This window comes from Nicrophorus vespilloides, unplaced genomic scaffold (assembly GCF_001412225.1).
Source record: "Nicrophorus vespilloides isolate i.1.1-1 unplaced genomic scaffold, Nicve_v1.0, whole genome shotgun sequence".
Classification (NCBI taxonomy): domain Eukaryota; kingdom Metazoa; phylum Arthropoda; class Insecta; order Coleoptera; family Silphidae; genus Nicrophorus; species Nicrophorus vespilloides.
In genome coordinates, this window is record NW_017095727.1 from 41,622 (window position 1) to 54,567 (window position 12,946).

Here is a 12,946-nt window from a genome sequence, read left to right on the forward strand (position 1 = left end):
TATTATTTTTATATTGTTATCTTATAAAAAAAAAGTATCTGGGATGATTCTGATATGTGTGCCAGAGACGTGTTTATGTTGTGGCCATTATCGGTCGGTCTACGGTCGTTATGCGAACGATCTCACCCCCTGCGCGTTTCTCGTGGATAAAAAAAGAGGACGAAACCACCTTCCTCGATCCACCTTAGGCAATGGTCGATAGCTGCCCATGTCAGCAGTAACGAGCGCAACTTACGCGTCCTGAGCACCCGCAGCACCGTCAGCGGGTGGCCGATAACAATCCGTGCTCGGAGCATAGTTATAATCGTTGCAATAATGTTAATAGCAGCCGTAGCAACAGTAGGAAGTGTCTAATGGTCGTTTCCGGTTTTCCGGTTTCCTCTTCTGTTACAGAGTGTCCGCCCGGGGATGACGGCATGGAACGTTTCGGATGCCCGACGCCCGATAGGCAGGGTCGCTTCCATTGCATAGACGACCACGTTCTATGCGATGGATTCATAGATTGTCCATCCGGCGAGGACGAGGAACGCAAGAGTTGCATGTTCTACAAGACGGTAAGAAATTATACTATTCTATTCTTTATGATAAAAAAAAACTAGTTTCTTTTTTAATCTACCAAGCACAAAATAGAAAATCGGCATAATTTGCAAATGCCGTTTTATGAATTTAATTCTTCAAAATATCCTCAATTTTATCTAAAACATAACAGGCGTATACATCAACTTCTTAAAATTAGATTTTTGTACATATTTTTTATAAATATTTTTCAACTACAAAAATTATAAGAATTAAATATTGAATGTCCACTTGCTTTTGTACTAGATACAAAAAAATTAATATATTCACTGACATATTTAACGTGAAGTAAAAAGTTTTGAGCTTCTTTCGTTAGATGGCTTTAGTGAGCCATTTCTCAACATGTATACGTTGCATCTTGTCATTCTATGACTTAAAGGTGACATGACGCTTTCTTTGGCAGTTTTGTGTTTAGTGAATCCAGTTGTGTGTTAGAGCGTTGCAAAATGAAGGTAGAAAAGACAAAATTCGATACATTTTTCAGTACCACTACGACCAACGGAAAAGGCGGAGCAGACGGCCAAAAAAATGTTGTTTATGAACCCAATACAGTATCGAATGCAATAGCAAAGCGTTAGTTCCAACGCTTCCGTTCTGGTAATAAGGACGTCGAAGATGATACAGGCCAATCGTCAAAAATGTTGATAAAATCTTGGAAATCTTTGGACCGGTATGCGAGCACTTATTCCATTGTCAGATTAGCCAGAAAATCGTTTGGAACCATTTGCATAAGGCTGATATCAAGAAGAAGCTCAATGTATGGGACAAAACGCTCAAAACTTTTTACTTTACCCAATATTAATTAATTCTCCTATTATTTGAGATATATATTTTTATACTAAGGGTTTCATTTATTTATTGAACAAATTATCATATTATTAAAAGTATTTTCTCAAAAAAAAAGAAAACTTATGGTTTGACCATAAAACAAATCTACATACCCAATACTAGATGTTACGAAATTCATGACAATAAAGACAATTCTAGCATTGAAAGAGTTCAACAAAAGGTTACTGGGTTAATTTTATTTTAGAATAAAATTCGGTAATATTTATTGTGAAAAATGTGAACAAAAACAAACGTTAATTTACATAAAGAATGCATGATTATTTGTATTTCTTGAAAAGCTGCGTCACAGCCATAATAATATTATATTTATTGAACCACAAATAAAAGTTAGAAATGATGCATGTTAAAAGAATATCCTGAAGTTTCCATTTTTGCATAAAACCTGATGCCAAGTTGCGGAACAATATATGATATCAGGTTATAAACTTTTCCCTGAAATATTATTGTACATTGTAGCTTTTTTTGTAATTTATATATATTGTATCAATAGTTAGATACTAATTATCGTTAATTTAAAGTGCTGTTTTATATATCTAAAATAAATTGCAAATTTGGTCGAGCTTTCAATGTAATTACTATCAACTGTTATTTGGAGTGTATATTTTTGAAAAAAAATTGCGTTCCATTCCAATCATATATTTTTTTATTACATTTATTTATTTTTGCCGGCTTCCGGTGATCGATGCCACGGGCGACACGAAACGTACATTTTCATAATTCCGTCGCAATTCCATTCCGGCTGGATATTCCACCGGGAATTCAATCCGCTTTTATCTCGGAATCCAACTTTTGACGAAAATAGATGAGAAATTCCCGTGATTGTTTCTTCCATTCGCGAAGACGAAGACTCAAATTACATTCAATTATATTCGAATCCCTGTTTCGAATTGTATGTAATAAAAAAAAATAACTGATCATTACTTTATAGCAGAGTATTTGTTTAATTTGTTTAATAATGACGATTTGAATTGCAAGTATTATATAATGAGAAAAAGAAAAAACTGATAAAGTAATATAAAAAATGCTGATATGCATTTCAAAAAGTTGTATTTAAAATTAATGCAAATAACTTATAATATTTGGGCGAAAAGAACCGTTTGTTTTGTCTGTAGTTATTCTGAAATTGTTCCAACAATTTCACTTCAAATAATTTATATACATAAATTATCCAAAAGATGTAAAGTAAATACAGTCATACGTAGGTTAAAGTTACGTCTGATAACGAAGTCCGCTAATGTTTCCAGTAATCACAACTTCCCTGATTCATTGGATCATGGAGTAATTCAAAGATTATTATCTGCATCGAACATTACGCAATTTACTTGAACTAGATGATAAAGAGGAAATAACAATTAAAACTTTTAGAAAGAATTACTCTATTAAAAACGCAATTGAAATAATTGAATAACAATGAATGAAAACTTTCAGAAATTCTTAAATGGAGTTTTATGCAAAAAAAAATGGCCAGAAGTAAAAAAGGTGCTCAAATTAAATTGAACATATTTTATTTTTATTATTCTGATTTAGGAAGAAGTATTATTAAGCAATCAGTGTTAAATGCGATAACGCACGAGAGTTTAATTAAAACAATAGGTAAAATATGTATGCGTTATTAATTAAATATTGGATTTTGAAATAATAATGTCAAAGGTAACTTTGATTTAGTCCTGTATGGTGCCAGGTTTTTCAGTAAGTTTTTCTTTCTCTCTCGCTCTTTCCCCACACACGCCCACGCGTGCAGTGTTACTGTTCAATATGGATGCATCTATTCCGGTTTCTCCCCAGGGGGGATGATTCCGACACAAATCCAATCTATCCGCGATCCGTGCGTGCCCGAATGTATGTGTTTGATGTATTAACTCGGAATTACAACAAAAGCTGTACTCTCTCAATCAGGGCCGTGCGCTCGGCAAAAGCGGTTTTGCATAAATAATAATTCCGTCGCTCCCGTTTCGTCTTTATTGTCGAGAGATGGCGGAGGGCTGTTGGAAGTTTGGCGATTTGCAAGTTGTATGGAGCGTGCGGGGGCGGCGGATGTATTTTTGGGTCAACGAGAGACGGATGCCGTCGCCACCGACGCCGCCACCCCTGACTTACTCATCCCTCTCGCACACATACTCTTTTCCTCTTACTCTCTCGTCGTGTAGAGTCATAATGCATGTGTGTGTAGTCGTAATGAATGGATGGCTGACGTCGTAGACAATTCGCCGCCTTCCATCCGAGAGCGCGAATGCCGCGTGGGCCCGAAATTAATACAAATCGCGTTGTATTTGTTTAAACTTTTTCATACTCGTCGTCTCGTCCTGCATACTCGCAGTAAAAGCGTGGAATGAGATTGAGCTGTCAACGGTGAAATATGGCTTGCATTAAATTAAGCCGTGCAACGAATTGCTTATTAATTCACCGCCGTCGCCGAAAGGGCATTGCATTTATTAACTCTGTAATTTGTTCGTTCTGCTCTTCTGTTTCAGACTAAGGCTCATTTGGACGTCCTCGCCGATGCGCTCCTGCGATGGGCAAGGGGGCGTTAAGCGGTAAACGCAATTCCCAAAACAGCAGACCTCCCCTCCCTCTACAAAGATTAGGTTGTTCTTTTATTCTACGTCCACTTTGCTTTGGAGATGATTAACCGACTACTTTCCGATTGTCTTACTACTTTCAAGTTCATCCTCTGCCATAAAATCATAACTACATGTAATTAGGAAGCAAAGAAAAAACAAAACAAAACTCCGATATCTAATAACCCATTTTTGCGATTATTACAATTATGATTTTATGCCCTTCCCATCGTTGCGAAACCGATGATGACGATCGACGTTCATAGAGAGAAATAGGCACCCCTGAAGCGCCCGAAAGTCAGGTCCGCGCGCCTCAGGGGACAGCCCTTCATAGTTCCCCCAACAGGCCTGACTTTGTATACAGAGAGTTATAAGACTTGTAAAAAAAATAATTAAAAATTGAAGATAACTAAAAAGATTATGAGATGATGATGATAACGTTGAAAATGATAATGGTAACGATGATGATGAAGATGATGAATCTTGACTGCGGTCAGGTGCGGCGAGACAGCCGCGACGCGTCGCCCGTCCGTCCGTTATGTTTTTACTTAATTTATCTCCGATTTCCTTACGTCCCACCAAGTGCATATATGATTTGGCGAGACGCGATTTTCCTCTTGAGAAATGGAGGAGTCTAAGAAGAGGAAGCGACCATCTCGCCGACTATTCCTGACCGATCTCTTTACTTGTAGTCATTCCAATTTACCAAAGAAAACTACCCACATTCCTCAAATTTCAACCGCAAAATCATGAAAAGTATACCGGATCTCTTTTTTACCTTCAGTTTCCCTCCTACTTCGTTCTCGAGACACAATACCCAAGACAGTCGCATTGGTGCTCTGTAGAAGGATTCCTTTTTTACTCTAGAAAGAAAGTTAAGTTTTTTGGATGCGAGAAATGGTGATGATGATGATAAGATGTTAAAGCCTGTTTGTTACAAATTTATCTACTGTTATTGTTATTGGCGTGGCTTCGGGGCGGCGGCTTGGCAGCAACTTGTTTTCGATTTTTCTTAAACAATACTAAGAACGCGTTAAGAGAGGCACTGCGGCCTAGCCTTGCGCCCCTTAAAAATCCCCAACAGATGATCAAATCCGCACCGCAAAAAGGACCCGAACTCGAACTCAGTCCGATCAAGAGATCAAGCACCCTCTAAATATATATAAAAATATATACACATATATACTTAATCTTTAAATATAAGGACAAAAAAAAATCGTAGTTTAAGTAATATTAATGATAAAATGAATGTTGACGTTGAGTCTTAAGCTTTCGGTGTCCATTTCAAAAATATTTAAACATAATTATCGTATTGGAAATAAATGAATGTATTTGTGCATGGAAAAAATATAAAAGATAATCTCTCTAGCACTCTGTAGATTTTAGTCAATGTAAATGAATCTTGATCAGACGCGCAAAATGTTGCTGGTTCGATTTTCGGATCACTTTTGTGGTCGCAGCTGGGTCGGATCAGGAAATACCTTGAGGCTGGATCGTCGCCCGGCCAATAATGTACTGCGATGACTGCAATCTGTTCGGTTTGTTTAACTTCCTGTTCGTTCTTGAAGGTAGATGGAGGAGATGGAGAAGGGTTTTGAATATTTGGCCAGACGATGTCGGAAGGTGGAGACACCACCGCTTCGGAGGTGTTTCCATCCTGAGCCACCGATATTCGCTTCGGCCAAATTTTTTGTTGTTGTTCGGACCAGTTTTGCAATCATTTTCCGGGCGACGATTTTTATGGTCATTTCCTCATCTGCGACCTAAAGCTCACAAAAAATTTGGTACAAATCGATCAAAAAAAATGAAAGAAATCAAATTTAGTTTACTAAATCAACAAGAATCAAACAATTACATCTTAAATTGAGGTTCATAGTTTTAATCTTATAACGGGGATTTTTTCTTAAATAAGAATTTACTTTGAATGCAAATTTCAAATCTACAGAAAACACATTTTCTCTAACTTTATTTGATAAAGAGGTATGGAATTTATCAAAGAAAATCGCCAAATAAGATTGGAATAATTTGAACCTTTAATTAATAGAGTCAAGTAAGAAAAAAAATGAAGAAGTTTTGGGTCTTGACAACAAAAGTTTAATTGAATAACTCTAAGTTAACTTTAGTCGAAAGATTTCCCAAATTATACGTTGGTCGAAAAAATTGAGTTGAAATCAATTCAGTTTATGATCGACATGGGAAACATTCTTTCTTTTCTGAGGTTAAATTGAATCTTCACGGAGAAGATTCTATGGACGTTTCGATTGGGCTTTTCGTGACCCTGCATATGAAGAACGCTTCCATTTAATTATCACCTTTAATGCATGACTAAATTTGGTTTGTTTTGAACATTTTCGATTACATTGGACTGGCGAGATTTGCTATTTTTTTTTTTGGAAATTTAGGGGCGCAAGTCAAGCCCGCGCTTTCCTTTCTTTCCGTTTATCGTCAGGGATGAGCGGCCTCCGCCAACGTTTTTACGCCAAAAAAGGATTCATTTAGTCTTTGCCTAGCTTTAGTTGAATGATGATGAAGAATTCGATTTATATAAATATATATAGTTGTATAATTTACAAAAGTCTGAATCACAAACACTTACCAACACGTTCCATTGTTAATTTATTTATGTAAAAGTTGATGATGATGAATGAGGAATCGAACGCATCGGCCTACACAACTGTTGTACCAACTGATCTCTATGTACTATCTATTATGTATGTGGTTTTTTTTAATGCAATTTCTTGTTTTTTGATTTTGGAGAGGGCGAAATTTTCGATCAGCAGGGGGGAAGGATGGCATTGGCTGACGACACGTCATCGATTCCGGCGACGTCGGCGTCTTCTCGCCCCGAAAACAGTTTTCCCCTTTTTCCGCGCGCGCGAAATCGGTCAATAACCTGGGGGAAATTCGGATGAGCGACGTCGGTGCAACAAACGCACGTCCGGCCTCCGCTCCTCCTCACGTTTTCGCAAAAAACCGCCGCCCCGCGGATACCAGAAAAAGTTACAAATAACAACAAAATAATAGTAACTGAAACTCACTAAAATATTCATGCAAATCTTTGCATTTCCTTCAATTCTTCGACTCAGGGTCATTGGCGGCGTTTCACAAAGACAAAACTAAACATTGGATAAACAAAAAAAATATATATATAAAAAGAAATGATAAGAAAAATAATAAGTGAAGAGAGGACAAAAAAAACAGTTTAGTTAACATTCCTATTTACGTAGTTGTTTAATTCAAATGCTGCACCGCACCAAAAGCACGACTGCACCAGAAAGAAATGAGAAAAGTTAAAAATAAATATGTAAGAACAAATAAATTACTCACATTAAATATGTTAAGCGATTTAACTTTTACAGTTTAGTTCCTTAATCAAAATTAAAAATAAAGGAGCCAATGTGATAAAAAAATGATTTTGTTCTTGGGTTCGCTTCAGTTGATTTGGGCTCCTTAACAAAAAAACAAACAAAGATGAAGTATTATATAGAGTATAGGTAAGAATGAAGTATAGACAAAGCCTTGGCAGAACTCGCGTGCAAAAAATATGATAATTATTCAAGAGAATAAGCGCAGCCTTAAAAAGAAAATAACATAAAATTAAATAACGTGAACTATAAACATTTAACTTTCGTTTATCAAAATTCTCGCAAAATAATTTGATGATGAAGATAATAATAATGATGATGATGAGAAAATATTTTTGTACACGAAGGCCCTTCCTCCCTCGTTTTTCACGCCGACTTACTGAACACTTGTGATATAATTGTATTTAAAGAGAGAGGGATTAATAGTTGATGATGATGATGATGAGTGCTCTTGGGCGCTTACGAAATTCATCGTCCGTTATCCCTAAACCATTCACTATTACTAATTACCAAAAAAAATCTCTTATTTTTTGTGCTCCTTGTAAATAAAGGCAACCGAAGTAATAAAAAAAAGTCATTTATAACCAAAGTAATAATAAATATAAATATATCAATGGGAAATTCGCGCAATAATTTTCGTACAAATTCTTCAAGTAACATTTATTTTTGTTGTTCATTGTTTCGTTTTAAGTTTAAGGAGACCCAAAGTAATAATTAATAAATAAAAAATAAATATATACAAACAAAAACAAGAATATTCACTACACAATAGTAAGGAAAGCTATTATTTATAAATGAATGAGATACAAAAGAAAAGAAACCATGAGAAGATGATTGATTATATAAGATGCACCCCCCACTTAATGCACATAATTGATTGATACAGAAGTATATTTAGAATTAAATACAAAACTAAACAAAAAAATAATGTGAAATCGAAAAGAAAATTTATTTTTTACGTGTTACGTCTATATAAGTTGTCTATATAAATATTATATATATATGTATATTAATGTAAGAGAAAATGTGAAGAAATAGTATATATTATTATTATATAAACAAACAAACAAAAATAACACAAATTATGAGTAGTTGGCTGTTTCGGAAAAAAAAATATAACAAATGAATGTTTGTCGCGCACCCTATTACACATCTACTTTGATTTCTGAATGTTTGTTCGTAAAAGCACAACGCACAAGACGCGGGAATTCCCCGGTTCACACACCCACTCACTCACACACTTTGGGGGACTTGATCCCACTAAGTAAAAAAAAAACAGCAACAATAACACACTACTATTTTTGTTCTTTTTGATTAGATGGAATGTTCCGAGCTCTTTATATATGTGTGTGTATTTCTGACACCCCGTTGACCCTTTAAACACACACAAAAAAAAAGATATGACAAATTTCTGAAATCAAACTCAACAGCAGAAGTATTGACGATTGATAATCCTGTGGCCGGTACATTGCATTTTCGGCGAGAATCCTGAAGATGAAATACAAGACGGCCTAAACTATTTTTATATGTATATGAAGAAGATAACAATGAAGAAAGAAAAAAGAAATATTATTTGATCTCTCTTGATTGCAAAAAAAAAACAAATATTGTTAATTTCTTATATGTTTTCTCTCTCTCCCTCTAAGCAGATTAACGTCACTAGGTCTCAGTTTATATTTGACAGAAAGTATGAAAAGGTAAAAACCAAAATCGTCGCATGTACTGTCCACGCTCTGATCTATCCACTATCCATATTCCCCTTTTTCTTCGAACAAGACAACCGTTTCCATTTTCCGTTACTTAAAAACTAGTTAACACTTAAGTCAATGTAAACTCGAGTTTTTTCCAATTCCTCTGATGAGAAATACTGAATTACATAAATATATGATTATTGCGGAATATTAAGTGTAAAAATATATATATATATTTTATTAGCCCTATTATATATATATGGTAAATAAAAAAATATATATTATAATTATAACTGTATATTATGAAGACGCGTGACAGTGCCACCTTGGTGTGTGACATTCTTAAGAGTATGGGGTTAACAGTTCTATTAAAAAAAAAACTAACAACACATGAAATAAACTGATGATAATGTTGATGATGATAATGAAATAACTAAAGTATAAATATTATTATTATTATATATAAAAGAAAACAATGAGAAGAACTATATTATTATAAAAGTGTACAATTAATGCCTCAGATAATAAAAAAAAGTCTAAAATTAAACTGCGTTTTATTTTCACCCTTTCAATATACATTTCCATATTAAGCAAAATGAGAGGTAAGTTAATAATTACGATAATTGGTATAGTTGTGGATATTTTAACATAAATTAGTATATTATTCATATAAATAAATATAATTGGTTCCTCCAATATCATGCACTGCTTGAAACCGGACTATTTGAAGACTTTAACTTTATAATTTATTTTCGCATAATAAAAATTTAGGTTGGTCTGAAATTTAAATCCGTAAAAGTCTGAACTTGTTTATTTCTAAAAGTTTTTATTTGCCCCTATAACAAATTTAAATAAATACTATATTGAATACAGTACTATAGTGAATCCGCACTGATAGAAACCGCACAATCCGAGGTATGCTGTATAAAAAATAATTTGGGCTGTCCATATTTTGTGTATAGTTGAAAACAATAAGAAACTAAAAACATACTTTAATAAACAAAATATATTGTAAAAATACAGAAAAATGCTACTGACTTTCCGTACAAAAATAATTTATTTTTAATTTCACGCTTTAATGATTCAAAATAATATAAAATATGCGTTATAAGACACGAAGAAACTATTATGATTACTAGTCTCGTCGCACACTCGAACGAGAGCGGACGTATTTTAAACCGTTTCAAGCAGTGTAGTGTATGGAATGTTAAATTGCTGTATTTTGCAAAAAAAAAGAAGCGAAATAAGGGTAGAAAGACAATAGTGGGCTAGGCCCGAATAGGAGAGTCACCCTGATATGGATAGCGACGTTATTTCATTACAACACTCGGTCGGTGAGTCGAGTTATCAGCCGGCCAAAGAAAGACCAAAAACTACTAGCAAAAACATTTCAGGAGATATGCGTGTGATACGAGCTCAGAGTGCGATTTCAGCATTCAAAATTCCACAGATAATGAGAGCGAGAGAGATGTTGAGAAAACAGACAGAGACGAACAGACCTATGGTTTTGACAAAAAATAGATGCCAGGTTTTCAGCAATGAAAACTTGAATATCGAGGACGTCAACAACAACAAAAAGAAGCTATGCCGCCGGATCACGGATAAACAAGTTGCATTAGCTAAATTATTATTTAGTTAATTTTATTTGGAAGTTTTTTATAAAAACGTTACAAAAAAAATATTATTAATAATTCATTATAAATTAATTAGTAAAATAGTTTTAAATAATAATATTTTACATTTTTTACTTTAGGAAAATACAAATAAAATCTCTATCTTTTTTTATTTAGAATAATAGAAGTAGAAAAGTCCCTTAGGTTATAAATTAAATTTCTTTATATTTACACGTTTCACTATAACATTTAAGTATATCTAAAGTATTTATCTACTATAAATTATAATTATCAATAATTGATCAAAAATTATTTCATAAAATAATAGTAAATAGTAAATAATGATTATAGATCTAATTTTATAAATTCAGAAAATACAAAAATAATTCTCTTCTCTGTGTTCAATCTAATTGTAAAATAATTATTGCCTTAGAGCTTAGTATAAATAATTTATTATGTCACTGTGTACTGTTACCTTTTATTCAACAGATGGTTATTGATATTTTGTAAATTGCTAGAACATTAACTTCAATGATGTTTCATAGTTAGAGTAGTTAGGGTTATTAAGCCTCGAAGTTCTGGTCTTTAGAACCTAGTGAATATTCCCGATTGCGCCCTAAATAGAAATCTTCATAGCTTACTGCAATCCAACGAGGATCATACTACGAGAGAGCTCATTTGAATATTCAAATACACTTTGTTCAACCAACTATGATTATCTCGTCACGTCGTGAACCAAAAAATATAATTGAATAAGAATCAACCTAAAAATAATTATATATAACAGTAACATATATGATAGTAATAGTATTTATTTAAGTTTCATAAATACTTATGCATTATGGTTTTATAAGGCAAATAAAAACTTTTAGGAATAAACAAATTCAGACTTTTACGGATTTAACTTAATTTCATTAGATTTTTCCTTTTCTAAGTGTTCAAATGCATTTATTTTTTTAAACAAAACCTGTAATAAATCCTAGCTTCACTATATAAATTAACATTAAATAAAAAGTATTCTTCTTAGGGTAGTTAACATATTTACGGACTTTTTGTTTTATAATGAAACTGAAATTATAGAGTCATTTTGATAATGAGAACAAAAACAATATTATAATTAATTAAATAATAGAAATTAATAGAGTATAAATAATAAGTATATTTATTTTCATATATGCGGTTAAACCATAAGGATACGAGTCCCACTAATATTTCTCTAACTTTTTTTTTTCTTTTATGTAGTATAATTTTATTCACAATCTGTTCATCAATGTGAACATTGAGTAAATTTAATTTTGCGGTTGACATTAAATGGATAATCTTTCCCGGTGGATAATGGTAACTTTATGATGATTTTTTTAATTTGTAGATTGGCTGTCGTCTTGTAGGTTAACTTCAGTAGTATATTGATTCCACTATTTTCTTTGACTGTGAATCTGCAGCTATCCATTTGTGATGAATGATGGCCTTAATGCTGCAAGCACCTAGAGGGCTCACAATGAATTGACCAGGACTCAAACCAGCACCCTTAACCATTCGGCTATTAGTCGCCCTCTAAAACCTTACCTTGACAAAATATTTTTCGTTGCCCTTGACCGCAACTGTTTCTATTATCAGTAGCTGCCACTGAGTGTAATGTTTTTTCTTTTTTCAACATTAGTTTTTTGTAATTTAGTTATCCGTCGTGGTATATTTTATGTATGAATGTCTGATTTCTATTACGATAGGGTATCCCCTACTTATTTTAATCAAACAATCTTACGTGCATAAAAAGCGATCCGAACATGGGAATCGATCAACGAATGGAATAAATCATTGATTGAAAAAGTTCTCAAAACTCTCATGTTTATCCACAATCGAATGAATGTATAATTTTTTTAATTTACATATCAGCTATTGGAATTTTGACAAATAGAAAAACACTTTTAGTTTTAAACACTTTACACGTAATAAGAAATAATTAATTACTAATGGTTTTAGCGCATTCACGGATAACTCATGCATAAACGCCCGATTGGCCGTTATTGTTATATAACTGGCCTAATAATTGTAATTTAAAACAAATAGTACGTGCATATGACAATGCATTGTTGTGGCCAAGCATTTCACTATTATGATTATTGATGTATATACTGATTGTTCTATTTTATTGCCACTCTAAATATAATTGCACCATAATAAGTGCATCAAAATTATTAGGCAAATATCCTTTTAAGGTATTTATTTAGAACTACGAATAACTAAAGAAATAATTAAAAGACAACACCGCAGACGAATTATTACTTGTAAAAAGT

General features: G+C 33.3%; 1 protein-coding gene across 1 annotated transcript; it reads left to right on the plus strand.

The window, feature by feature from the left end:
• The first annotated feature begins 353 nt into the window (after positions 1-353).
• On the plus strand, positions 354-8,097 carry LOC108561291. The gene is made up of 2 exons (XM_017919161.1): positions 354-554; positions 3,897-8,097. Exons 1-2 carry the CDS (start codon positions 354-356, stop codon positions 3,954-3,956), a joined length of 261 nt encoding a protein of 86 aa, XP_017774650.1. The 3' UTR covers positions 3,957-8,097.
• The last annotated feature ends 4,849 nt before the right edge of the window (positions 8,098-12,946 follow it).

What these genes read in the sequence shown, in the direction of transcription:
- LOC108561291 (XM_017919161.1), top strand. Translation starts at nt 354, where the DNA reads ATGGTCGTTTCCGGTTTTCCGGTTTCCTCTTCTGTTACAGAGTGTCCG. An exon ending in GTTGCATGTTCTACAAGACG is followed by an intron (nt 555 to 3,896) that starts GTAAGAAATTAT and finishes CTTCTGTTTCAG; the next exon opens with ACTAAGGCTCATTTGGACGT.